This window comes from Tachypleus tridentatus, chromosome 10, assembly GCF_004210375.1.
Source record: "Tachypleus tridentatus isolate NWPU-2018 chromosome 10, ASM421037v1, whole genome shotgun sequence".
NCBI lineage: Eukaryota > Metazoa > Arthropoda > Merostomata > Xiphosura > Limulidae > Tachypleus > Tachypleus tridentatus.
This window is the reverse complement of record NC_134834.1, coordinates 181,375,683-181,401,995: the sequence shown is the minus strand read 5'-3', so window position 1 is coordinate 181,401,995 and position 26,313 is coordinate 181,375,683. Positions and strand designations below refer to the sequence as shown.

General features: G+C 33.2%; 1 protein-coding gene and 1 pseudogene across 3 annotated transcripts in view; both read left to right on the top strand.

The window, feature by feature from the left end:
- The window catches only part of LOC143231064 (cadherin-related tumor suppressor-like), a 113,235-nt pseudogene extending 99,188 nt beyond the window's left edge, over nucleotides 1–14,047 (top strand). Inside the window, exons 11-17 of the transcript XR_013016764.1 lie at nucleotides 160–811; nucleotides 1,287–1,621; nucleotides 2,986–3,089; nucleotides 7,089–7,402; nucleotides 8,489–8,724; nucleotides 9,642–9,912; nucleotides 11,151–14,047. The product of XR_013016764.1 is annotated as a cadherin-related tumor suppressor-like (transcript). The remainder of the gene's footprint in view (nucleotides 1–159; nucleotides 812–1,286; nucleotides 1,622–2,985; nucleotides 3,090–7,088; nucleotides 7,403–8,488; nucleotides 8,725–9,641; nucleotides 9,913–11,150) is intronic.
- A 7,396-nt stretch (nucleotides 14,048–21,443) lies between these two features.
- Nucleotides 21,444–26,313, top strand: part of LOC143231063 (hsc70-interacting protein-like) — a 70,303-nt gene continuing 65,433 nt past the window's right edge. The window contains exons 1-3 of one of the 2 annotated variants that reach the window (XM_076465577.1): nucleotides 21,458–21,597; nucleotides 23,114–23,208; nucleotides 25,652–25,778. In XM_076465577.1, the coding sequence (XP_076321692.1) occupies nucleotides 25,657–25,778 (122 nt within the window). In that variant the 5' untranslated portion in view covers nucleotides 21,458–21,597; nucleotides 23,114–23,208; nucleotides 25,652–25,656. Of the gene's footprint in view, nucleotides 21,598–23,113; nucleotides 23,209–25,651; nucleotides 25,779–26,313 lie in introns of both variants that reach the window. The other variant, XM_076465576.1, reaches the window with a different exon arrangement.

The window sequence follows — 26,313 nt, the reverse complement described above, 5'->3', positions numbered from 1 at the left end:
GATGGAGTTTTTGAATTCTTGTAAAAAAATTTATCCTATGTAGTGATGTTTTGAGACATTTTTTATGTTTTATTTTCAAATCATAAGTTGCTTGAAACATTAAACAAAAGCTGGTCAAAGAGTGCAACTGTTCTTCATTTCTTTCATTTTTTTTTACAGCCCCTGGGAGTTCCAATGTTGTACAGCTTAACTGCTGTCAGCAGCTATCTAGAATTAACAGTTGCTGTAAGGACAAACACTGGGAATTACATTTCAGAAGAAGATGTTTTTGCCATACTTAAAGAAAGAAAAACATCTCTACAGAACTCAATCAGTAAACAAGACATCATTATTGGATTTGATCCTTGTAAGAATATGCCTTGTAAAAATAGTGGAAAATGCAATAGTTACTTGGAATTACAGGATTCACTTTCTATCTTGGATTCCCCATCCTTGATTTTTACATCTCCTGCCATCAGTCGCCAGTTTTCGTGCACTTGTCCAAAAGGGTTTTCAGGTACCTTGTGCCAATATCAACAAAATCCTTGTTCACCTAACCCCTGTTTGGAAGGTGGAACTTGTCACCATGATGGGCAAAACTTTCAATGTGATTGCCATCCAAAGTACCAGGGTAAGAGATGTGAAGCCTTAAGAACTGATGTTTGTGCTAGTTCACCATGTGAAAATGGAGGAACCTGCGAAGAAGCTCCTAATGGCTTGTTTTTTTGTTTATGCCGACCAGATTTCAGAGGTACTGTCTGTGAACATGCTACAGACAGTTGTCGCCCAAACCGTTGCTTAAATGGAGGGACTTGTATTGTTGAAAATCCAGGTTCGTAAATGTTGGTTGCAGTGTTTTTCTCAAAGTGTATGCTGGAATGTTCCAATTTCATTTAATCTTTTATTTCAGTTCTCATTTTTTAAAAATATTTTGTTTCAACCAACTTTGTGAAAATGCTGAATTATATTTGTTGACTTGTAGCATAAAGCAGATTAAATTTGACACTTTTAAAAAAAAATAAGTGTAAAGGTTCCTAAAACTGTAGATATTATTTTAGTAATCAAATGTTTTTACAATGTTTTGCCAATTTTTCAAAAGTACAGAGGTACAGCAGTGCCCTAATAAAATGTATCGTATACATCAAAAGACATCTTGGGTTGATCTACTATACATTTGAATAAATAATATGAACAGATAAATGAGATATGGTGTTTTAAGCAATGCTTTAACTAACCACATGGACAACTATGGTGATTTACAATATTATACGTTTATACAGAATGCTCTATTCTGACATTATTTTCAGGTTATCGTTGTGCATGCAGAGCAAACTATTTTGGAAGGCACTGTGAAAAGTCACCTTTTGGTTTTCATCGCTACTCTTACATGGCATTTCCTGCACTTAGGTCTTCAACTAATGATATATCTATAGTTCTCTCTACTAATAAGAGAGACAGTCTGCTTGTTTATAACTATGGCAGACAAAGCGGTGGAAGATCTGACTTTGTAGCTCTTGAACTCCATAATGGTAAACCAGTGTTCTCCTTTGGAGGTGCTCGTACGGCAGTTGCAACTATTAGGGCAAGAACAAATGTTGGTGATGGTAAATGGCATAAAATCACTGTGATACGCAATGGAAGGGTAAGTTTTGTATGTGGGATTCCTAATAATAATGGAAGGGTAAGTTTTGTATGTGGGATTCCTAATAATAATGGAAGGGTAAGTTTTGTATGTGGGATTCCTAATAATAATGGAAGGGTAAGTTTTGTATGTGGGATTCCTAATAATAATGGAAGGGTAAGTTTTGTATGTGGGATTCCTAATAATAATGGAAGGGTAAGTTTTGTATGTGGGGTTCCTAATTTTGCTATTACAGAGTTATATCATGTAACCTGATACAAAACAGACAGGTATTTGTACCTAATTTTGCAATGTTTATTCTATAAACTAATCAAGTAGCTTTAGGAATATTAGTAATTAACCCAAGTTAATAAAATAGGTGTTGATCATTTGAAATGAATACAGTTAAATATTAAAAGCCTTTGTTTTCTTAGCAAGTTACTGAAAACCACTCTTTAAAAGACCAATAATTTTGGTGTTGAATAGAACAGAAATCATTTAAAATATCTCTTTTGAAATGAAACTATCTGTATTAAATTATTTATTAAAGAGTAAGTATTCTAAGAACAATATTAAGCTTTTTTTCAAGAAGTTAAGTTTGTAAAACTGGTGACTGAACAGTTCCCTAGCAAATATTTCATTACCAGTCTTTTCATAACTAAGGTATTTTGCTATTAAGTCAATTTGGTACCTGATAATGTAAAATTTTGTGTCACAATCTCCCTTAAATTATTTTTTAAGATCATAAAATAAAAACATTTCATCAGTATTATTTCATTAGACAAACACTCCAGTCATTAAAATATTTAAAAAAAAACATTAGTTTATAAGAGAAACATTCCTTCAGAAAAAAAGGCCCTTGTGTTGTAAAACATTTTGTTCAGAATGATGAAGATCTGAATTTTTTTTTAAAGGGATTCTGGCCATGAGCATTTCCACAAAGAAAGTGAAGTTTATTTGCTGGTTCATAAGGCTGTAGCCCATCCACTGCCTTGAATAGTCATTGAGACATAATGAGTCATTTATACATAGCTGGAATGGGTAACTAAATGCCCTGGTGGCAAAATACCCTAGTAATGAAAAGACTGGTAGTAGGTATATTGATAGTAAAATGTCTGGAAATGACATTTTCAGGAGCAAACTATTCTATAACTGGAAAATTTTTCAGGCTCATCTAATGGGCAGTCCAGGATAAAGGTATTTAAAAAACACAAAATGGGAAGCACTAATGTTTGCTATAAAAACTAATAGTTGAAGATGGAGACTAAAAATAATTACATTAACCCACTGATTTAAGAGGTTTTTATCTAAACAGGTAATTATTTGTATAGCTGTAACATGAAGATTTTTTTTATTTAAGTATTTTTTTCTGTTGTGTGTTCTAGGTGACATCGTTATCAGTGGTTGATTGCTCCAACAGTGGTGATGTGTGTAAGGAATGTTCCCATGGCAATACTAGTTGTTCTGTATCCATAACGGGCCATACTGGGTAATTGATTTCTATATTTTGTCAATTTGTGTTCAAACTTAAGCATCTAATTTTCATATTTTCCTGAATGTATTTAAATGTGTTTAATTCTGCTGTGCATATAAAATATTAGAATATTATTTCTTCGTAGAGGAGAATGAAGTCAAATAATAATGGTGAAGACGGTTGAGAAAACACAAAACATTTTATTTACAAGGTTCCAACATTTCTTAATGTACTTATTACGTAGTGTTACAAAAATATTTATTAACTAATGCTACGGATCAGTAATCACTAGTTTGCTTCGATATTGATTAAAATGATAAATGGAATGGAAAAAAACATATTCTAGAATATATTATGAAACAGTTGAGTTTTATCTAAATGTAGAATAAAATTAGGTTTTGAAGTTTTGCAGAAGTTATTAAGAGTAAACTTTCATTTAATGTAGAGTTCAAGTCCTAAAAAATCCTATAGTAATGATAAAAACAAAATTATTTTAAATTTATACTGTTTCATAATATATTTGTTTTTCTTTTGTCTTTCTATTTATTACTTTACTCAATATCTAAGTAAACTGGTGATTAATTATAGTGTAACTTTAGTTAATAAATATCTTTGTATCACTATTTCCAAGTTTTGTTGAAAATGGAATGAAAAATGTATTACAAAACATTTGAACTTTGTAAATAAACTGTTTTGTGTTTTGTAAACCATTTTCAACTCTATTAAAACATTGTTTCTTCACTCTGCACACTCTTAGTTCAACAAGTGTATTAAATTAGCTACATTACTTACTGGGTTAATTTTTATTTTTGATGTGTATAAGTAGCTTGCTTTGATCTGAAGTGTTTGCTAACCATACCATGATTTGTGCAAGTTGATCCTTTGTGAATATTGTAACTTGTTAAATAGACTACCCATTAATACTTTAGAAGGTTACCCAAGTTTTCAGTTTTAATTTTGAAATGTAAAAGTAAATAAATAACACTGGTCAACAAAGTTTTTGTTGCATTTATATCAAAAACTTGGTATTACATAATTTCTTGCCCTGATTTCAGATCTGTAGTTAGTTTTTTCCTCAGTGCTCTACTTTTTTTGCAATCAAGGTATTTAAAAAATCTCAAAATTTCGTCATCATCACATTGACGTCGTAGTCTATCATGAAAAATATGTGATAAAATATGTTATAAAACTCTTTAATATAGCTGGGTAATAAAAAAGGAAATGCAAGATAGTATAAATGTATTAAAGTTATTTATATAAATTCAATTTTATATCAAGTTATAATTCAATTTATTTATATAAAACTGATTAGTAGATAAGACATTTGCTACTATGAGGAGGCAAAGCTCAATTGCAGTCTACTCAGGCATAAATTTCCGCTTGTAGCTCTTGCGTTTGTGGACTGTCTCAGGGCATTCTCGTTTAATGCTCCAGGAGTAATCTGCCATCATATGTTTGTCCCATCTCCCTTGGTAACGCTCTTCCATGGTCTTGAGGTCCTAATGGAACCGCTTGACTTGCTCGTCACTTACAGCTCTTGGGTTTTCAGGGAATCTGTCAAGATGACTGTACAGGTAATGGAGTTTGACACTCATGTTACATCCAAGATCGCGAAAAGCTGACAACATATTCGCTACAAGGGTTTCATAGTTGTCAGCTTTTTTTATTGCCGAAAGTTTGCCATCACCGCCACAAATGAAAGCCATGCAGTCCTTTCCTTGTCGTTCATCTTTCTGGCAAATTCTTGATCACGCACAAGTGCACGAATCTGTGGTCCATCAAAACACCTGCCTTGATCTTCTCGAAGGACAAATCAGGGAGCACAGAAAATATGTGTTGGAAGCATTCACCGTCAGTATTCAACGCCTTTATAAACTGTTTCATCAAGCCCAGCTTGATATGGAGAGGAGGAAATATGATCTTTTCTCGACTGACAATTGGATCGTTGACAATATTTGGCATACCCGCCTTCAGAGTCTCAATGTATGGGCCACTCCTGGTTCCAGTGCTTTTCTCGAGCTCGGCTGTCCCACATGCAAAGATAGCAGGGGTACTTTGTAAATCCTCTTTGTTGACCTAGGAGGAAATTAACCATTTTGAGGTCCACACAAATTGTTCAGTTGTGCTTGTGGTATTTTAGTAGGTCAATTACAGTCTTAATGTCATTATATTCCTCTCGTAAATACACAGAGTGTCCAATTGGAACAGCTGCATAGACATTGTCATTATGAAGTAGAACGCACTTCAAACTTTGCTTAGAACAATCTAGAAATAATTGCCAGTCATTTGGATGGTATATTGGCATCCCTAATTCCTGGAGAAGACCTGAGATATTATGACAATAAACAAAAATATTCTCCTCTGTAAAAAATGGCACAAAAGCCTGCTCCCGATTTTAAAAGTATGACACTTTAGTTGTATGGCTCAGCTGATTCTTTTCTTGAATCCTGGAAGCTAACACTTCAGCTGCATTTTTGGAGAGACCCAAATCACGCACAAGGTCATTCAACTCTGGCTGGCTAAACTGTTGAGGAGTTAATGACTGTGGGGTCTCATAAGAAGGATCGCCAGATTCTGAAAGTATTTCTTGAGTTTCATCAGCAGTCTCTTGCTCTTGGTCACTACCCACATCTTCAGATGGAAGAAATCCTTTAAAACTGGGATTGGGAGCTCATCAGAGTGCAGAGCAGGTCGGATTGCTGAGGGAATACTAAGATATGAGATTTTGTGTCTGTTTTTCTTGCCAATGCCCTTTGTATTGACCAGACAAAAATAACAGTCAGTTGTGTGGTCCATCGGTTCTTGCCAGGTCATGGGAATTCCGAAAGGTAAACCCTTACATTTCCCTTTGTCCAGTCACGCAGCATTTCCTCGCAGTTATGACACACAATATGTGGGGCCCATTTTATGTCTTGGTCACCAAGAGCAAGTCCAAAGTGCGCTTTATAAGCACGCCTCACAAACGATGTTATATTATGCCTTTGACGAATAAGCGTGAAGCATCCACAAATACAACAGAAAGCGTCTGGCTTGTTCTCACATTGATGTCTCCTTGTAGCCATGATCAGATCTGAAACAAAATCAAAACAATTTTAATATCTCTGTTGATAACATAAACGTGTAAGTAATTAACACGTTTCCTGCGATGGGACCTACCGATTGTCCCACTATTGTCTTACCTTTAACTAAGTTGCAGGCTAGAGACAAATATAACGACAACCTCACGTTATCATAGCTCATGCAGCACTGAAGCTGTTAGATGTATAAGAGCATCGCAGCTGTTGCCGGTTTGCCAATATAGGCATCGCAGGAAACGTGTTAATTTGACCACAAACGGCTAGAATAAAAAACTTAAAATTGCATTAAAACTAGAGCATGTAGAGCTGAACCGTTTTCATATTTGAATTTAGCAGGTCACAAAGGGTAAGAATGAGTAAAAAAATCTTATGCAACTGAGATTTCGAAAAAATTTGTTGACCTGTGTAATTAATAATCTTTCTGGAACTAATTTTTTTTTTCTGTTGCAAAACTAATAAATATTCCTAAATTGTTGAAAAACAATATATTAAAAAGAGTAAATTTTAACCATTTGACTGTTTTAAAGTAAAATGTTTTCATGTGTGTTACATCATAACAGAACTGTATTTAATCTATATGTTATGAAAAACATTTTCTCAGTTGTGTAAAAGTTTTGCACAAAATTTCAAATTATTCATTTCTATTGACTTTTTCAGAATTAGTTAATGAATGCTTGCCTGTATTTAAAGCAAAATTATTATGGTCAAATATTTTATTCATCCTTCCTTGGTCGTTGGTAAGTTTGTGTAATTTCAGTTCTACAATGTGGGGTTTCATTCCCTGTATTGGAAGTAGTGCAATTAGCTTATTGTGTAGCTTTGACTTAGAAGATAACGTGAAGAACTGTTTCTGTTTTAGTTATATGGGTTTGATATGCATAATTTGAATGTTACATATATTTATAAAAGGAAAACTCGTACATTTCTGATAATATAGATCTCTAAATTTCAATGAAAATCCCATGTATTTTGGAGGAATACCGACGATTGATCCTCTTCTTGAGCAACCGGGTCAAGTGAGCACGGATGATTTTGTGGGCTGTGTTCACAGTGTGGCAGTGAATGGCCGCCAACTAGACCTAAATTCTCCTGTGCAATCTTCTCGTGTAACTTCAACATGTGAACGACGGTATGACAGTTGTGCAGCTGAAAGCACTTCTCTCTGTGGAGAATACGGCACTTGCCAAGACTTGTGGTTTACCACCACGTGCATTTGCCCAAATGGACAACAGGCACCAAATTGCAAACAAGGTAGAGTAAATTTTGCTTATAAAGTGAAATATTAGTTAATGGGAACTACAGTACTTTATGAATTATTGATATATATGTATATATAGTTTCAGTATATTTCCATGAAGGTCATTGAGGTTTCTATTTGGAAATGTTTGTTTGTTTGTTATTTGTAATCATAGTTTATTATGATAGTTGGTCATGAACGTATTATTTTTATGAGAAGGTGGAGAAATGCGTATCTTACAATAACTGATTAATTATATTCATTTTTTGGGTTTCTTGAGAGAAGTACTAAATCATATTTAACTAAGAGATAATTTGGATGTTTTCTTTATTTCATACTAAATCATACTTAATTAGGGGATAAAGTTTGGTTGTTGTTGTTTTTTAGGCAAGAACTAAACCATACTTAATATTGGATTAAAGTTTTTATCTCTGTATGGTGATTAAGCCTTTATGTTTCATTACTTTCTATTTAAATATCTGCAAGATCTCTAATTTATATTTTTATTTGAATTTTAGTTACTTATGTTACCAAAGTTTACATTTTTTATAGATTATCACCACAGTTTCTCAGGTATCTGTGTTATTATGTGTTTGGAATGTCATTGTGATCTTTATTTAGTTAAACTTCTGTTTTGGATTAGTCTTCATTTCTTTGAAGGTATTGTTACTATGTTTGTATAGTTTTCCTTTTTTTCCATTACAAAGTGATGAACATTGCTGTGTCATGTTTTTTATGTGGTACAACAACCGTGAATTATATCTCATTTTTTTACTTCATCATTTTCCTTCCTGTTTTCATTTGAAATATGTTCAACATTCCACCATCAGTAATATTTTCTTATACTATTGCTTGCAATCCTATTACTATACTAACATAAATGTGCTTCCTTGCTCATCAACTGTGCAGTTGTCATGACATTTGTGAAATTAACTAGCTAATGCTGTGTACTTTTCAAAACTATAGGTAGTTTAGATTTTTAAAAACATGCATATTTTACTGTTTGTTTCACCCATATTGCCCTTTAGATGGATAATTTCTATAGAAAAAAATTTAATGTATATTATTAGTTTAACATTTTTCCCAATTTTTTCTTGTAGCATTTGAGCCAATATCTGTGAATGACCAAGAAGCATTTATAGAATTAGTTCCTCAAGAAGAATTGCGACGATTTTTACTCAGGAGCTACTCTTATTATTCTGGGCAGAAATGGAAGCGTTCAATCTCTAGAACTGAGCTTTCTCTCACTAAGTCCCTTTCTATTACGTTTCGTAGTAGTTCACCGGATGGGCTTCTTATTTATGCTTCTACAGAAAATGAGCATACTATTTTGCAGGTAAGATTAAATTTACTTACTATTTTATAACTTTAAATTTTATCATCATAAGGTATTGACAAACTTATTTTGAAAGATAAAAGAGAACAGACTCATTCTGAATAAACTGGGTTTATGTACATCTTCAAAGCATACGTTCAACACTGAAATTAAAAGTGAAATATTTATAATGTTATTTGATATAACTGAAACTTTCTATCATTATTGTTTATCCAGAAAAAAAATATGAAAAAATTCAAAAATACTGCAGTAATCTGAATTAGGTTAAAAGTAATCTATCCTGAACAGAACTTGAATCCAGAATAATAGTGACACAAGTATTCTACTAACTGAAGACACCCAACTAACTAAAGTGCCAAAGGCTCAAGTCCTAAACATTCAATTGTGTAATTACTTCATTACTGTAGTAATTTAAGCATGTTTATATTTCTTGCTGCTGTAATATAAGAAGTATCTTTTGTTGAGCTGAATAAACAACAATAAAATGTAAAGAAGAAAATGTTTGGCTCACTATATTGTTATTGCAAATTTTTGAAACCTGTTAAATAATTAGACCACCTTACTAAAAAAAAATAATGTATCTTGAATGTCTTAAGTAACACCATATCCCAGTAGTTTGTGTATTTGCAGTTTCTAAACAAAAACTATGTTGGATTTTTTAACTTAAAAAATTAAAAATGCTTTTTTTAAAGCATAAACAACTTAATAGTTTTGCTTAATTACAATAGGTAACTACAAAGAAGTCAAACAAATCAAGGTCTGTCATTAAAGTAGTTCTTCCCAAAATATGGCAAAATGTTAATTTGTAATTAAAATTGCTGAATTATGACTTTTTTTTAAAGGAGTTAGATGTGGCATATTTCTTGTTTTACTGCAGTGTAAGTGAAATATGATTCATTCTTCTTTTCAATTTTCAGCTAAGAAATAAAGTTTTGATATACAGTTCCCATCTGAAGTCTGAGAAGCCTGTGACACTAGCATTTGAAGGTTTAAAGGTAGCAGATGGGTTATGGCACTCTCTAACTCTCACTCTAAATGCTGACTCAGTCAATATCACTTTAGATCAGGAATCACAATCAACTGGTCCAGATAACAAAGTACACGATTTTCTTGATCCATTTTTGACTGTTATGACTATTGGTGGACACTGGAATGAAATAACAGATGGGAAAGATAGTAGTGTGCCTGGTAATTTGTTTTTCTCTCTCTCTGTTTGATATTTTAGTATTCTATTGTATGTAACTTACATGTTTTAAAGAATTTCAAGAAATGTATAGCTGTGAGTAATCAGTGTTAAAAGACCTAATACAAAAATAACACCATAATACATTTTATAGTTGCTTGCCACTTGTTTTATTGGACCTTTTAATGCAATTTGCCAACTTTTTTGTCATGTATCTTAAGTATCATTAATTTTTGTTTGCAATATTCAGAGAGAACTCTTTAATCACACCAGTAGTACTTTCAGAATTTCATCCTTGATAACTTGTTCAATGGTTGAATAATTAGTGTTGTAAACTTTATTTTTAAGGAATGTATAATGTTATGATCTAGACAAGTTTTGTAGTAAGTAGAAGGTAAGTGTGGTGTAAGTGTGAGTAAAGTGAAACTGCAATTCGACAAGTAACTAATGAAACATAATTGAATATTCATTGATCAAGTTTAGTGTCAGTGGTGAGGGGTACCATGTCTGTTTTGTTATCTGGTCAGTTAGCAAGGAAATTCTGTAAGTAAGTTTATTTGTAAGTTAGGCATACATTTGGTCTCTAAGTATTTTCTTTGTGAATCTTAAACCTAGGACTTGTAGCAACTGTATTAAAGAAACAAATTACTTTATTACTGTTATGTGGGCTGTATATGGCATTACTGTAATGTTTTCACTTAATAATCCAAAATAATCTGCTTAGCAACAGAATATGTATAGAATAGTATACAGTTGTTTGTAAGACAAGATAGCAGAAACAAATTTTGTAATATGTGAATGAAATTGTGAACTAGCACTTACTTTTTCTCTCAGACACATCAAATGTGTTTTAAAGAGCTTTACTACATTTTATTAACTTCTGTGAAATTAATAATCTGTAACAAAATGACTAACACTTCAAAATATTAATACATTCAATAAACCAGGTTGTTAAAAATTTTTGCACATTTGACTTTATGCATGGAAACTCTTCACAAAACACTTCATGGACCAATACATATGTAATTTAAAGTTACATAAGTCTATGAAGTATTTTCATTCTAATATTTTTTCATCAATTCCAAGCAGTGACAAAATATATACATGTTGTGCTAAAATGTGCATGTCTATCATAATAATTTTATATATGCTTAGAACCTTTTTTTGCAACTATAAATTATGTTTGATAGTGTAATGAATGTTGTAAAACATTTAGAAAATTTTCAAATTTGTTTATTGATAGGATTTCAAGGATGCATTCATACACTGACCATTAATAAAAAAGTTCAAGGACTGAACTTGACTGGAGGATTTTTTAGAATGGTTCCTCATGGAAATGTACATGCAGGCTGTAGTGAAAAAGTGCTAGACATAGATGTGGCCTCAACAGACCCTCTTAGTATTGGTGTGATTCTTGTTATAGTGTTCTTTGTCATCCTTTTAGTTGTTATCATGATAAGTTTTTTCGTTTTCCGAAGGAGAAAGCAACAACAAGGCAAACCCCATAATCACATAAAGCCACAAGGAAATGCATTTTTAGCCAGTGCTGGCATTGAGAACCAGAGAAGTCATCAAGATTCAAGCTATAATGACACTGGTCAAGGGGATGATGTAACAAGAAGTCACCTACCACAGGACTTAGTGCCAAAGAAGATGAAAGATCGAGATGTGCCAACCGAATGGCCCCAACGGCCAGACATCATTGAAAGAGAAGTCATACAGAAATCATCAAGCATGTCCGTGCACAGAACAGATGAGTTATCACTTCAAGATGCTTCTAAGGCCTCCAGTGGGTTTGCAGTGCATGATATAAATGGTTCTGATATTCCAGAACATTATGACTTGGAAAATGCCAGTAGCATTGCTCCTTCTGACATAGATATTGTATATCACTATAAAGGATTCCATGATGGGAATCCAAGAAAGTACAAAACTAATCCACATATTCCCAACTACCATAAACATAATCATAGGCACAGCCCTCATCAGTTCCAACCTAGTCCTATTCGAGAAAGTCCTTGTAGTGTGCTTCACCAAAGCCCAAATTCTATTGAATCAAGAGACAGTTCTTCTGCTCATAAAATGCTAAACACTCCGCTTGCACGACTTAGTCCATCGAGTGAACTTTCTCATCAAACTCCACGCATATTAACTCTTCAAGATATAAGTGGAAAACCCTTACAAACTGCTCTTCTTGCTACTTCCCAAGTTGTGGGATCTAAAGATCCCATCAATAACTCTGAACGAAGTCTCAACAGTCCTGTAAGTAACTTAAGTCATAGTACCATCAGTCTGCATTCTCGTTCACAGTCGGGAAATAAAAAAAAAGCTAGAAATTCTGGAATCACCTTATGTTTAACAGCAGAAGAAATAGACAGGCTCAATGCCCATCCAAGAAACTCCAGTCTGGTCAGCACTTTGGATGTTGTGTCTTCATCAAGTGATGGAAATACTGAGAAAAATAAATTAACAGAAATTTTAGAAACTAACACAGAGCTTCTGGAAGCCCCAGACTCCACGACTGATGAGAGTGGTAATGACTCTTTTACATGTTCAGAGTTTGAATATGACAATAATTTTGACAAAGTTCATAGAGACTTTGGACCAGGAAATATGATTTTTTCAAAACTTGCTGAAGAAGATAATGAGAATGAAGATGACTCTGCTAAAGCCTATGATGGTTTTGATTCGATCAGAGGATCTTTGAGCACATTAGTGGCTTCTGATGATGACTTCTCAAATCTTTCATCATACAAGCCTTCACATGATTCTGTGTTAGGATGGGACTATCTTCTCAACTGGGGTCCAAATTTTCAGAGCTTAGTGGGTGTCTTTAAAGATATAGCTGAATTACCAGATACAGTCAATACTGCCTCAGGACACTCCAAGCCTGGTGAAGAATATGTGTGACATAATTTATTACTGCTATTAAAGAAATTATTGTGTTAAATATATGTATAGTCCACTTTATTTTCTTATGAAGATTGAGAACACGTCAGCATAAGGTAGATAATCCTCATGAAATTAATAATGTCATAATTATCTGCACAATCACAAAATGTTTTTCTCCCACGTGATTTTGTTTTTAGTACAAGAAAATCCATTTTTAGCAATTCACTGATTTGAAATAAATCTTTCTGACCTGGATTTAAAATGAATGCATTAGGTGTTTCTTTGATTTTTCTTCCTTGTAGGAAAAGAAGCATGACTCGTAATCAGTTTTGGGAACAATATAGGGAAGTGAATTCAGTTCATATATTAAATTCATACTGATTTCATTCTTTAGGGGGAAAAGATATGAGGACATTCTTATAAAGTCATGGAAAACAAATTTAATATTTTTAGTTTATTTATATGATTATAAGAGCAAAATTTGCATGTGTGGATGTATCATAATTGAAGTTTTGTGGCTTTTTTTCAATTTTGATTTTCTATAATTTTTATAAAATTAAACCACAGATTTTAATTTGGGTATGATCTGAAACTATGTGTAATGTCTTGTTTCAATTTGTATTTTTACCTTAAAAAAGTAAACATTTTTAATGGTATGCATCTTCAAATTTAAAAAAGTACATTGCTTGCACTGTTGGTCACATATGATAAAATACATATTTCTTATAAATATTGTTATTTGCACAAAATATTTTTGTGAAAGTATGTTGTTGCAATTTTTAGTATAATGTACATTCCTGAAATATCAGAGAAACAGTGGACATTTAATTAGAATTAATTTTTTTAACCTTCTAAAGATTAAAAAAATGTCATTAAGCCTATTTTTTGCCATGTGCCATTTGATCTTGATTGCTTTTGCATTTTTCTTCCCAAATGTGATGCTTTTAATTGTTTTATTCTCTAAGTGAAATATTACTTTTCAGTTATTTTACAGTTACAGGGTATAATTGACATTATTAAACAAATGCCAAACCTTCCTTGTATTTACTGAAAAACTTTGTAATAATGAATGAAGAGTGTACTAATCGAAGCTGTATATAGATGAATCATTTTTTCTCGTGAAAAGAAAATTATACAGATGATTGTTCCCCTCTTTTCAGGGATGAAGGAGCCTACAAAAATGATTATAAACAGTTATACATGTGTGCCAAGACTTGTTAATAGCAATCTCAGCTTGTTTCTGTAATTATTTGTAAAAAATAAAATATATTTTATAGTATAATTGTTGAAAAAATGTGCTCTACGTAGATTTTATTCACTAGTAAACATCATGACCAGGTGTTAAACAGATGCAAGTCTAAGAAATATATTGTTTAGTTGAGCCATTATGGAAAAATAAGTTGAGGTGCTTACTCCCTTCGAGTTTCTTTTGGTGTCAGTGAATGTTTCACAGTTACGCACTTGGGGAGTCGAAAGAGTGCTTTAACTAATCAGTTCCATGGGCTTGTGACCATGATATATTCACTGAAAATTATAGGGGATTTTATTTTGTTAATGAAAATTAGGAGTAATATTTGAACCAATATGGTAAGCGTTGAGTTGGTTATTTTAAGAGTTTGTTATTGAGATATAAATTCTTTAAAATGTGAAGTTTGGTTTGGTTTATTTGGAATTTCATGTTAGCCATCCCTAATTTAACAGTGTAAGACAAGAGGGAAGGCAGCTAGTGATCACCTCCCACTGCCAACTCTTGGGCTACTCTTTTACCAACAAATAGTGGGATTGACCATCACGTTATAATGTTCCTACAACTGAAAGGGCAAGCATGTTTCGTGTGATGGCGATTCGAACCTGCGACCCTCAGATTACGAGTCGAGTGCCTTAACTACCTGACCGTGTCAGGCCTTAAAAAGTGAAGTTTTGACCATTATTTAAATGTCAAACAAATCAGTATGTTTTTCTGGTTTAGTTGGAAAAGAACTTAAAAACTAGATTTTTGAAATTTTTTAATTTGAGGAACTGGTTTACTAAAAGATTGAACTATAAAATCTTTGGTGATTTTTTACATTTATTCACTGATACTATAAAAGTGTAATTTAAACCATAAATGATGAGGGACTCAGTGAACAAATACATTTGTTCTAATTTCACAATTTAACTGATTGTTTGAGTGTATACATAATTTGTAGTATGGAACATGTATTTCAATGCTTTTAATTAATTATTTCAAATGACACATGAATACTTATAGTATGATGCATACATTTGCACACTGAGCATATAACCATTTCATGATTGTAAATTTAGTAATGTATTTCTACAAAATCAACTTATCCCCTTTGCTGACCAAAGTTCTGCATTAAACTTATTTACTCTTCTGTGGATGAAAGTTTTCAAATATAAATTTGGACGAACCTTAAAAATTTACTTCACTCAATAAATGAAGTAGAAAATACCTAGTACTTCTGCATACTATATATGGATTAAAAATATAAAATAAAAAAACGTTAATAAATTAACAACTACAGCATGATACATACACTTCCAGTTGTCTCTGTTTAATTTGTTTTCTGGTTGTAAAAGTATCACTTCGTATTTCAAGAATAACCTGAAATCAAATGTTTTTAGTTATAAAAAGTATTGGCCTCAAGTATAATGAATATAAAATGAGGAAAATGTCAAACTCTTTACAATATAATATCTTAGGTGTTTTTTTTTATACATGTACACATTGTCTTCCACAGCAACTAAGGCTAAGTATCTGAACTCTGGGAGGACATTAAGGGCAGTGGTATGGGATCAGCGTTCCCTTACTTTTTTAAGCAGAAAGTCATTCCCTCCCTATTTCGAACGATTCTCGTCTTGCACATCTTGTAACATCGTGAGGTTTCGCTCACTTTTAGAAGAAAGAATCATTAACACTTTCATCCAGGTTGTTAGCAAGTAATTGAAGTATAATGAGAGAGAAGATTGCAGAATGGAAATTAAAACATAGTTCTGTTAATACTGACCACAAAGTTCAAAACAAATTATGGTCACTTCTCGATATTTATCTTCTGTAGTTATTATACTATTAGTAGCTAGCTTGGAAACTCGAAAGTACCGATGAATAGTATTGTTTGGACTTTTGGTTAAGGATCACGAAATTCCAAAGTAAACCTGAGAATTTTATATTTCTACTATTTTCACGCCTATTCCTTGTGGCTGTTTTACTATTATATGCTGAAATAGAAACCTTAAGTAAATGAAGCAATGAATTGCCATTCATAGCGTTAAACTGTTCATGTGACACTGAACTCTGACATCGTCCGTAGCAAATAAATTTATGCTGCGAAAACGCGGTAGGGAAGGGTTTATTGGCTTATATGTTTGATTTGGAAATCGCCCACAGCTACACGAGGGTTATCTGCGCTAGCCGTCCCTAATTTAGCAGTGTAAGACTAGAGGAAAAGCAGCTAGTCATCATCACCCACCGCCAACATTTGGGCTACTCTTTTACCAACGAATATGGGATTGATCGCACGTTATAACGCTTCTACGGCTGAAAGGGCGAACATGTTTCGTGTGATGGGGATTCGAACCAGCGATCCTCGGATTACGAATCGACTGTCTTAACCACCTGACCACGGCGGGCGGCTTATATGTTGTCCAGTAATTGTCTAAAGTACTATATAAAAGTGACAGAAAATAGCCTTCCAGTGGCTCAACAGTATGTCTGCGGACTTACAACTCTATAAACCGGGTTTCGATACCCGTGGTTGGAGATCCCATCCAATAAACTTATTAGATTATTAGTTATTCTCCCCGTGGTGGTCGGGATTTAGTGGTATAGCTATAAAAGTGTGTAGTTTGATTTGGTTTTTGGAATTTCGCACAAAGCTACTCAAGGGCTATCTGTGCTAGCCGTCCCTAATTTAGCAGTGTAAGACTGGAGGGAAGGCAGCTAGTCATCACCACCCACCGACAACTCTTGGGCTACTCTTTTACCAACTAATAGTGGGATTGACCGCCTCCACAGCTGGGAGGGCTAGCATGTTTGGCGCGACCAGGATTCAAACTCGCCACCCTCGGATTACGAGTCGCACGCCTTACGCGCTTGGCCATGCCAGGCCATAAAAGTGTGTAAAGAGATTATGAAAATCATATTCTCTATTTTACCATGCTTACACAGTAACTAATACATTCATAGTTTCTAATAACATAAATGTGGTCTATTTTAATTTGTCTGTCACTTCTAACTTAACCATTCTTCATAATCACCAGAATTCTTTCTTTAAATAAAACAAAAATAAATACATTGTTGCCTCAGAAAATGTAAACAAACATCCCTGCAATTGTTTTTTTACTAAGAAAGCTAAAAGAAAATGGAACTTGTGCAAGTGAGTGTTATTGAATGTGTAAAAGTAATTCCACAAACTGCTTCTAGTGACACATAATTTCAGTGAAGTGACTTTGATAGAGCAACATACAATAGAATGCAAAAATGATGAACCCAAGTTTGCGCTGCCTGGAATTTGGAATACTGAAATATGGGACGATTAGAAAAAAAAAGTTTTATCCGTAGCTTGTAACTGTGGAGCATCTGTTCTGTGCCCAACAGGGATATAATAACACATTTATAACGTTATAAGCCTTTAGACTTATTGCTGGGCCACTGAGGTAGGAACATATTTATGTTCATACATATACTTTCCAAAATAAAAATGTGTATAAACATTATTATATTATGTTTTAGAAAAGAAATGAGTATAGATAATCAAATTTGTCAAAAAGTTGTTTCATCTTCTGAATAGTTAACAGTTTCTCAGCCCCACTCCTCTCAGTGACACCATGGTATAACAGTGGACAAACACTACAAGAAACCAGGTAGAGCTCAGATAGTTTATTGTATATCTTTATGCTTAACTTCAGGTCCGGCATGACCAGGTGATTAAAAGCGCTCGACTCGTCATCTGATGGTCGCGGGTTAGAATCCCCGTCATACCAAACATATTCGCCGTTTCAGCCGTGGGGGCGTTATATGTTACGGTCAATCCCACTATTTGTTGGTAAAAGAGTAGCCCAAGAGTTGGCAGTGGGTGGTGATGACCAGCTGCCTTCCCGCTAGTCTTACACTGCTAAATTAGGGACGGCTAGCGCAGATAGCCCTCGAGTAGCTTAGCACGAAATTTAAAAAAAAAATCGTCATTGACAGCACCGAGATTTGCGGGGAAGAAGTCCAAGTGTGAATGGAGGAAATGAATCTTGAGTTACATGTTGCACTTCATTGTTTTGTATGCTTTAAGAAGTTTATCTACCAGCTGAATGTAATGTGGGGGCTCTGTAATTGCCAAAACAATTATGAATAACATCTTTGAAGGCTTTCCAGGCAATCTTTTCCGGCCCAACTAACAAATCTTCGAACCGCTTGTCACTCATAACGTGTCTGATCTGAGGGCCAACAAAAATGCCCTCTTTGATCTTGCTCTCAGTTATTCTTGGAAATATCTGTCTTAAATAACGAAAACCTTCGCCTTCTTTATTCATTGCTTTCACGAAATTCTTCATAAGTCCCAATTTTATGTGAAGAGGAAACAAAAAAATCTTTGCAGGATCGACAAGCGGTTCATGCGCCACATTTTCTGTCCTGGAACTAACTTTTTACAGAGTGGCCAGCTCTGTCTAGAATAATGTGACTCTTTGGCACGACTATCTCATTCACAGATGAAACAACAGTACTTTGTATAGCCAAGCTGCAGTCCCAGTAACAGAGCAACGACTTTCAGGTCTCCACAGATATTCCAGTTGTACTTGCTGTACTGGATGTGCTTCAGCAACATTTCATTGTTCTCGTAGGTTTCTTTCATGTGTGCTGCATAGCCAACAGGTATTGAAGGGTGAACGTTGTCATTGTGTAACAGAACAGCTTTGAGGCTTAACATTGATGAATCAATAAAGAGACGCAACTCTTGTGGGTTACAACCCAAAGCAGAGAACAATACTTGGATGTCAACACAGAAACAGAGACTGTCAATTTGTGCAAAGAATTTGGTTATATCATCTTGGCGGCTTTGAAAAACGGAAATTTTCGTATCTGGTGACAGCAAACACCATTCCTGCAGTCTCGAACCCAGTAATTCGGCTTTTGCTTTTAACAGACCCAAATCTCTGACCAGATCGTTTAATTCTGACTGTGTTATGAGATGTGGATCGCCTGAGGAGCATGGTTTAAAATCCGGATAAATGTCACTGCCAGTTCCTTGCATTGCAGTTTCTTCATATGGTTCGTTTAAGGTCTATTCCTCTGATGATTTTGGAATTGGAAGACTGTCGTCATGTGGCACGGGTCTCATTGCTCAAGGTAGATTAGGATATTCAATTGGCTTCTTGTTTTTGGCAGAGAAACGAAACACGTTAGTCAAACAGAAATAACAGTCCGTCACATGGTCTTTCCGTTCTCGCCATATCATCGGGAGAGCAAACGGCATTGTCTTTCGAGTACCTCTAAGCCAAGCTCTCAGACAGACAGCACATGTCGCACAACAAATGTGAGGCACCCATTACTGGTCTTGATCACCAATTTTGACAAAATGACAAAACTGAAGATATCGATGAAACGGTGTGTGATGGGCAAATTTGGATGTGATTTTCGTGATCAGCAGCCAAAAATCTATAAGGAACACCTAACACTGTTCAAGAAGCAAAATATTTGTTGTGCAGTGTTACTTTTGCCATTTTCACACCTACACACACACTCTGACCTAAAGACTTTTGAAACATCGTCCTCAACACTTGTGCCTCCACAACAGGCAGTTGCCGTCCATTCTACAAAGTTTCATCGCGAATTAAGGGGGTTTGGATGGGATGTTTAAGATTGCTGAGGGTAATGATGTTGCTGTATCATTTTTATTTTGTATTTTATAGTGAGAATATTTATATATTTTTGTTGGGTATGAGTCATCTTCAGCTGAGACTACTTTATTTGTCTAATAGGAGGGTTGGCCTTTAAAACGGATTGCTTTCAGATGTGGTTGATGCAGTTAATTTAATAGAGTCTAAGGGAACTTCTTAAAGATTTGAATTATACTGGTTTTGAATATTTTAGTATTCAGTTTACTTCAGCAGATCGAACAACCTAGCTGGGTCTAAATGCGCTTTTTCGTCCTTTAATGCTATGTTTCAAACAATATATCAATACAAAAAAACAACAACAACATAAGATGTTCATTGTTCACAACAAAAGTTCTCAGATATTATTCGATACTGGCCAACTTCTTTGCAACTAGAGCAGAGAGAATGAACGTTCTATATTTCCTAAAGAACGGAGGAATTGTCTTTATTTGACAAAAAGATTTTGTAAATATCGCACTATTAATCTAAATGAAAGACCTATTGTGGTATCCTACAATCTTAGTCCCTCTCTGGGACAGCAGTAAGTCTTCAGATTTATAATGTTAAAATCAGGACTTCGATTCCACTTGGTGGACATAGCAGATAGACAGATGTGGCTATGCTATAAGAAAAATGCACACACACCCTATAATTCTCGATTATGTGCGTTAACGGTCGTAACAAATGGAGAATAACTCTAAAATCATTTCTACCCCTCCTCTTATGTATAAGTTTTATGAAATGGCTACTTTAGTGTAGAATTTTAGTCTAAGATGATGATTAATGTGAGCTCACTACTTCTCTCGTACTTTTCACAAATAGTTGATGTTTAGTAATTGATTTGATCAGAAGCTGATATTAATTGTACAGCATCTGCACAAAAACTTTGTAAATTAGAAAAATCTCCATGCATAAAAGTGCATTTAAATTCTAATTAAAAAAGAGTAAAGTTAACAACTTTCACCTGCTACTTCATGACAATTATAATTTAGTTACTGTTAGCTTAATTTTTAATTTTTTGAAGTTAATCTGGTTTTTAAATTTCGTGCAAAGCTACACGAGGGCTACCTGCGCTAGCCGTCCCTAATTTAGCAATGTAAACCTAGAGGGATGGCAGCTAGTCATCACCATCCACCGCCAACTCTCGGGTTACTCTTTTACCAACGAATAGTGGGATTGACCGTCACATATAACGCCCCAACGGCTGAAAGGGCGAGCATGTTTGGTGCGACCGGGATTCAAACCCGCCACCCTCAGATTACGAGTCGAATGCCTTAACGCACTTGGCCATGTCGGGCTTAGTGTCAGTGACGAACACGGTGAAAGGTTTCACCAGGACATTGCTACAATGGAAAAACGACATCAGGGCAACTGGAATCCATCAATACTTGCTGACTACTGTTGGACACTGCAACGTGATGCACCGCGCATTGAATACAAACGAAAATCAGGAGCAAAACACTTTTAATTATGTTGAACTTAATAGCGTATTAGAAACATAAACTCAATTAAATACGTTATTGCCGATAAACTGTTAACTGTTTATTTCTCAGAGTTTCTACGTGATGAAGCAAAACCAAAAGTATATTTGTGCATACCCAGCAGGTACCTGTCACAATCAGGAAAAACCTTTCAGGAAGCAAAACTTTTCAAAAAAATTGTTGTGCAGTGTAATTTACATCAACTATTTGTTCACTTAAAAAACTGCCTCATCTAACTGCTATGATGTCTGATCCTAATTTTCTACAATTTAGAAACTAGAGGGCGCTAAAAAGATGTTTCCAGTTTATTCGAAGAGAGTCTTTAGTTTAAAGTAGTGTGGTAATAGATATTTTATTGCTAGTCGGTAGGATAGCAACGTTGTTATTGGTATTTACCTTATTTTGCATAAGTAGAACAAAAAATAATAATAACAACAAAAAAGCCCGGTATGTGTGAAACTTAATGCTTTTTTTTGTATTTTTAGACATTTAGTTGATACAAGTTAAATGAGACATAATTAAAAATTAAACTTTACATAGTTCAGAAGTGTGATGAATTTGAACTTATTAGGCCTAAGACGAAAGGATCACGTGTCGTACATATAAATACAATTTTATATCTTATTAAAGATGACCAGGCAAAACTAACATGTAATTATAACGATGAGCCAATGCAACTCTTTTGCACAATTATTGTTTAGGGTGTTCCATTATTAGCTGTAAAAATATTAAATTTTAAACATTTGTTGTAATTTATCTGATCCAAAACTTAAAAACTTAAGGTCTAGCCTTGTTATTTGTGTTGTTGCAGACAAAATGTTTTCCAATTACTATTTAAGACATGCCAGTACCATATCTAAAGTGTAAGTTTAAGTTTAGAATACTAAACATTTGTAATTTACTTGATTATACTTTAAGCATAGAGTTTTTGAATTAATATGGTGTTAAGCAAGTGGTGGGCTATTCTTAACATTGTGTAAGTGATGTAATAATAAAAAGTACATAAGACTTGATTTAAAACAATATTTTACTTGTACACTGTTACTGTTATAATTTATGGGTCTGTGATAAACTGAGCATATATAAATGCATTTGCACAAATCTCTTAAAATCACAAACCAAAATACTTGTTTGTTCAAAGTAAAAAATCAAATGTACATTTTTGTTAGTATATTAATTATATGAGGCCATGTGGAATCATTAGAAGAATTTCATGTCAGGAAAATAAAACAAAACAAAAAAACCAAACTTATTCTAGTATATTGGGGTTAAGCTTCAAGTTATGGAACAAGTAAGTTACAAAACTTAATAACAGTAGATTGAAAGCCTGAATTCTTCTATAATGGGTAGTGTATAGGTGGACTTCATTTAGTACATTTCATATGGATATACAATTAATATTCAATTTATTTTCTATATTTCCATTCATATCTTGAATTGTAGAGCAAAAGAGAAAGAAAAGTTATGTATTAAAAATTAATATGCATTCTCCTACAGTACCTTGACCTTACTGTAAGCAAAAACACTGACATATTTGAGTGAAGTGCTTAAAATGTATCATTGAATAGTTATGTGTGAGAATGTATGAACCTCCAACATAATGTTGGTGAATTGTTATGTGCATTAGTAATATAAAAATTATCTCTGAGTGTTTGAATGGAATACAGACTTTTAACATGTAAATGATATAATTTTTATAGTAGTAGTATTTTTATTTATATATCATTTAGATTTTGCATGTATTAACATGATGTGTGTGTGTATACATATATATATGTATATATATATATATAAATAAATAAATACAATAAACATTTAATAAGTGTATTGAATAATATTGTCCTGTGTTATCCCCAACTTGAGAATTATTGTCAAATTAAAAGAAATGTTTAAGGTTGATTAACTCATACTGAGTTATAGGTAAAATTCTACCTTGTGAACTGATCATTTGTTTTACTTCTAGTTGTGAAGACTGGATTAAAATAATTGTTTGATGTCATTCTGTACTTGAGTGTGTCAGAAAGAGAAATCCCTTTTTGGGAATTACTTAACTGACAGGTAACAAGAAACAATTTAATTCTTCTGTTTTGTCTCTGGATATCTTGTCTTGGAATAAGTAAAAATTTAAACCCACTCCTTTGAGATAAATTTTCTCCTTTTTAAACTTCTGTGAAATATTGGTGTCTGTTATTGCTGTTGACACATCATTCCTTAAGTTAATCACCATATTAAAATAATGTTAACTGTAATCCAGCCTTTTTTTTTTTTTTCAAATCTTAAATGTGAGTCCTCTTGTCTTATTGTCTTTATAATATAGTACAGAGAAATTAGACCTTTATCCTATTATTCCCCATTTTATTAAGCTTTCATAAAGTTAGTTCTTACCCTTCTTTTATTATGATGAAGTAAGTCAGGAGATCATAACTTATTCTCAGAAGACAACCTTTCTACCCACAAAAATCATCTGAACATTTTCGACAAGTAACAGTCTTAAATCTAGAAACCAGAACTCTATAAAGTATTCCAAGTGAGCCCTAACTAATGATTTATATATATAAAAATATTTTTATGCCAGTGACTAAATACTTAATGTACTTGGATCTTCAGACTCGATCTTTTAGCTTTATTTCTAGCAATACAAAAATGTCTCAGTGGCTTCAGTGATTTACCTACAATTATGCCACAATCCTTTACTCTAGTTGTACCATTAAGTTTTAATTTGTTTTTAAAATGTACTATGTTATAATATCAGTTACATTATCTTGTACTTAAGATTAAAAGTCATTTATTGAGCATTTGTGTAACTTACTAATTTATCTGAATTTTTCAAAAGATTAGCATTCTCAGTATTGCTAGAAACACCAAATATTTTAATTTTAGTGACCAACATTTCTAGTTTACTAACTATACCACCATCAATGTCATTAATATAAAAACCAACAACTGATGCTCAGGCACTGACTTCTGATGCGTGCCACAAGTAACAGAGATCCAGTGTAATTGCACTACATGTAGAAACATTTTGTTTTTAGCCAGCTATCCACCTTGTAATCCAATCAAACTTTTCTTCACTCCACTGATGTGGTTTTGCTTTTTGCTAATTTTATCAAAACTCTTGTGGATTTGATATATGGTATAATATTTCACTAAATGATTTTACAAGCTTTTAGCAGATTTTAGAATTATTCCCCCTACAGAAGAAGACTAAACTAGACTATAATTTCCACTGTAGCTCTTATAATTTTTAAAAGTTGAATAACAAGCATGTCAGTTTTCTAGAGATTTGCTTTGTGTATTGACACCCTTTAAAAGTAAGGTTTGTACATCTCTGACCTCACATAAAACTCAAAACATCTACTACTAGTTTTTATTTTTAATCTTTAAATTTATCTAGATACTATTACTTGATTAATTTTTACATGATTCAAGTCAATTCCCATGTCATGGATATTGCCACCATGTTTTACATTTTTCATTTTGTTCACTGCATATCATCAGTCACAAATGTAACTTTTTTTTAAACAACCAAAAAATTATTCAAAACATTTAATTTGTGTTTTAGTCTTAAAACCCAGTTTTCACATAAATACCAGATATTAATGTTAAAGATGATGTAATTTTTGCATTAAAGCAAGAACAACTTTTTCCAAAAAGAAATATAAGTGGCTATCTGTGTAAGTATACTGGCATCATGTACATAGTATTTTATATAAAGCTGTGAGACCATAATTGACCTCTCTCATGGTCTAACAAGATTAAGGAAATTGATGATTTTAATGTTTTGTACATGTCAGGTTGTAAGTTAGGTAAGTTATGATTGGATTATCAGTGTCAGCTAAACCTTTGTTCAATTTTAGTTGTGGTTTGGCTGACTTTACCAAAATGTTTTATGTAGTACTGCAAAAGTTTTGTTAGACTGTAAGAGGACATCATTTTACATTTTATCATTTGGACATTTAGTTTCCTGTACATTATGGTGGGATATGTCCAGCTGCCTCTTATCTATATCCTTAAATAAAATCCCTTTTTGCTTAGCTTGAATACTATGCATGAAAATGATAGGTAACATCATACTATAATGGAACTCTAGCTTATACGATACAAGAAATTTATATCATGTGTATGTAGATTTACAACATGGGTCACGATTTTTCCACTTTGCCTCTGTTCTCTGTCACAGAGAACGTTTTCTCCATTCTCTGGGTGCAGATATGACATCATGAATAAGTCATGTGAATCTAATGCACTGGTGCCACAGAAAATTGTTTAGTATTTGTTTATGTTTACAAGTTATAAAAAAAGTGTATAGGGATTTTTTTTGCTATTATTTTCATAAAACTTATGAATGGTGAAGATTATTTATTTCAGGTAAAATTTAATATACAAGATAACCCATATTTTATTCCTGGATTGTTTGATGTAAACAGTTTGATCATCAGGTATGAAGTATTTACTGTTTTCACATTTTTGTGCAGTAGTATTTTATTCTTTACTTCAACAGACAAGATGGCTTATAAATTTGAAAAACAACAATTAAACCAACTTCAAGGGTTCATAGAGGTCTGTCAGAAACATCCAGAAGTTCTGCATCTTCCTGAGCTCTCTTTCTTCAGCTCTTACTTGAAAAGGTAGTGTCCAGAAAAATACATTAATTATGAATATTTACTCTTGAATTCTACAGAATAAAGTGGAAGTCCTTACATTTAGCTTTTAACATTAAATTGTTAATTTTCTAGTTACCAGAAAATTACAATTTAATTAGCTAGTTCAATTTAAAGTGAACTTTGATTTTGTATTATGTAAGAATTTGACAACTTCTAAGTTACTTTGTAATACACTATCATATTTTAAGTAATTTCCATATAAATATAAGTGTGAACTTTACAAATTGTAGGTAAAACCATGAAGGTTGACATTAGCAATATTTAGTTGACATCAAATTATGCACATGTAAACATATCTGGGTTTGTTTTTTCCAAAGTCAGTGAGCTCTAGCATGATAAGAGCCTTTTATTTAAATTGTTTCATCTCAAAAGTTTTGTTGAGTAATATTGGGAATATTGTATTGGCTGTTATTTGTATTTAAATAGTGAGATTTCAAACCTACTCATAACCAGTTTTTATGGATGTTAACCATTTCACCAGAAAGTATTTGAGAATGAA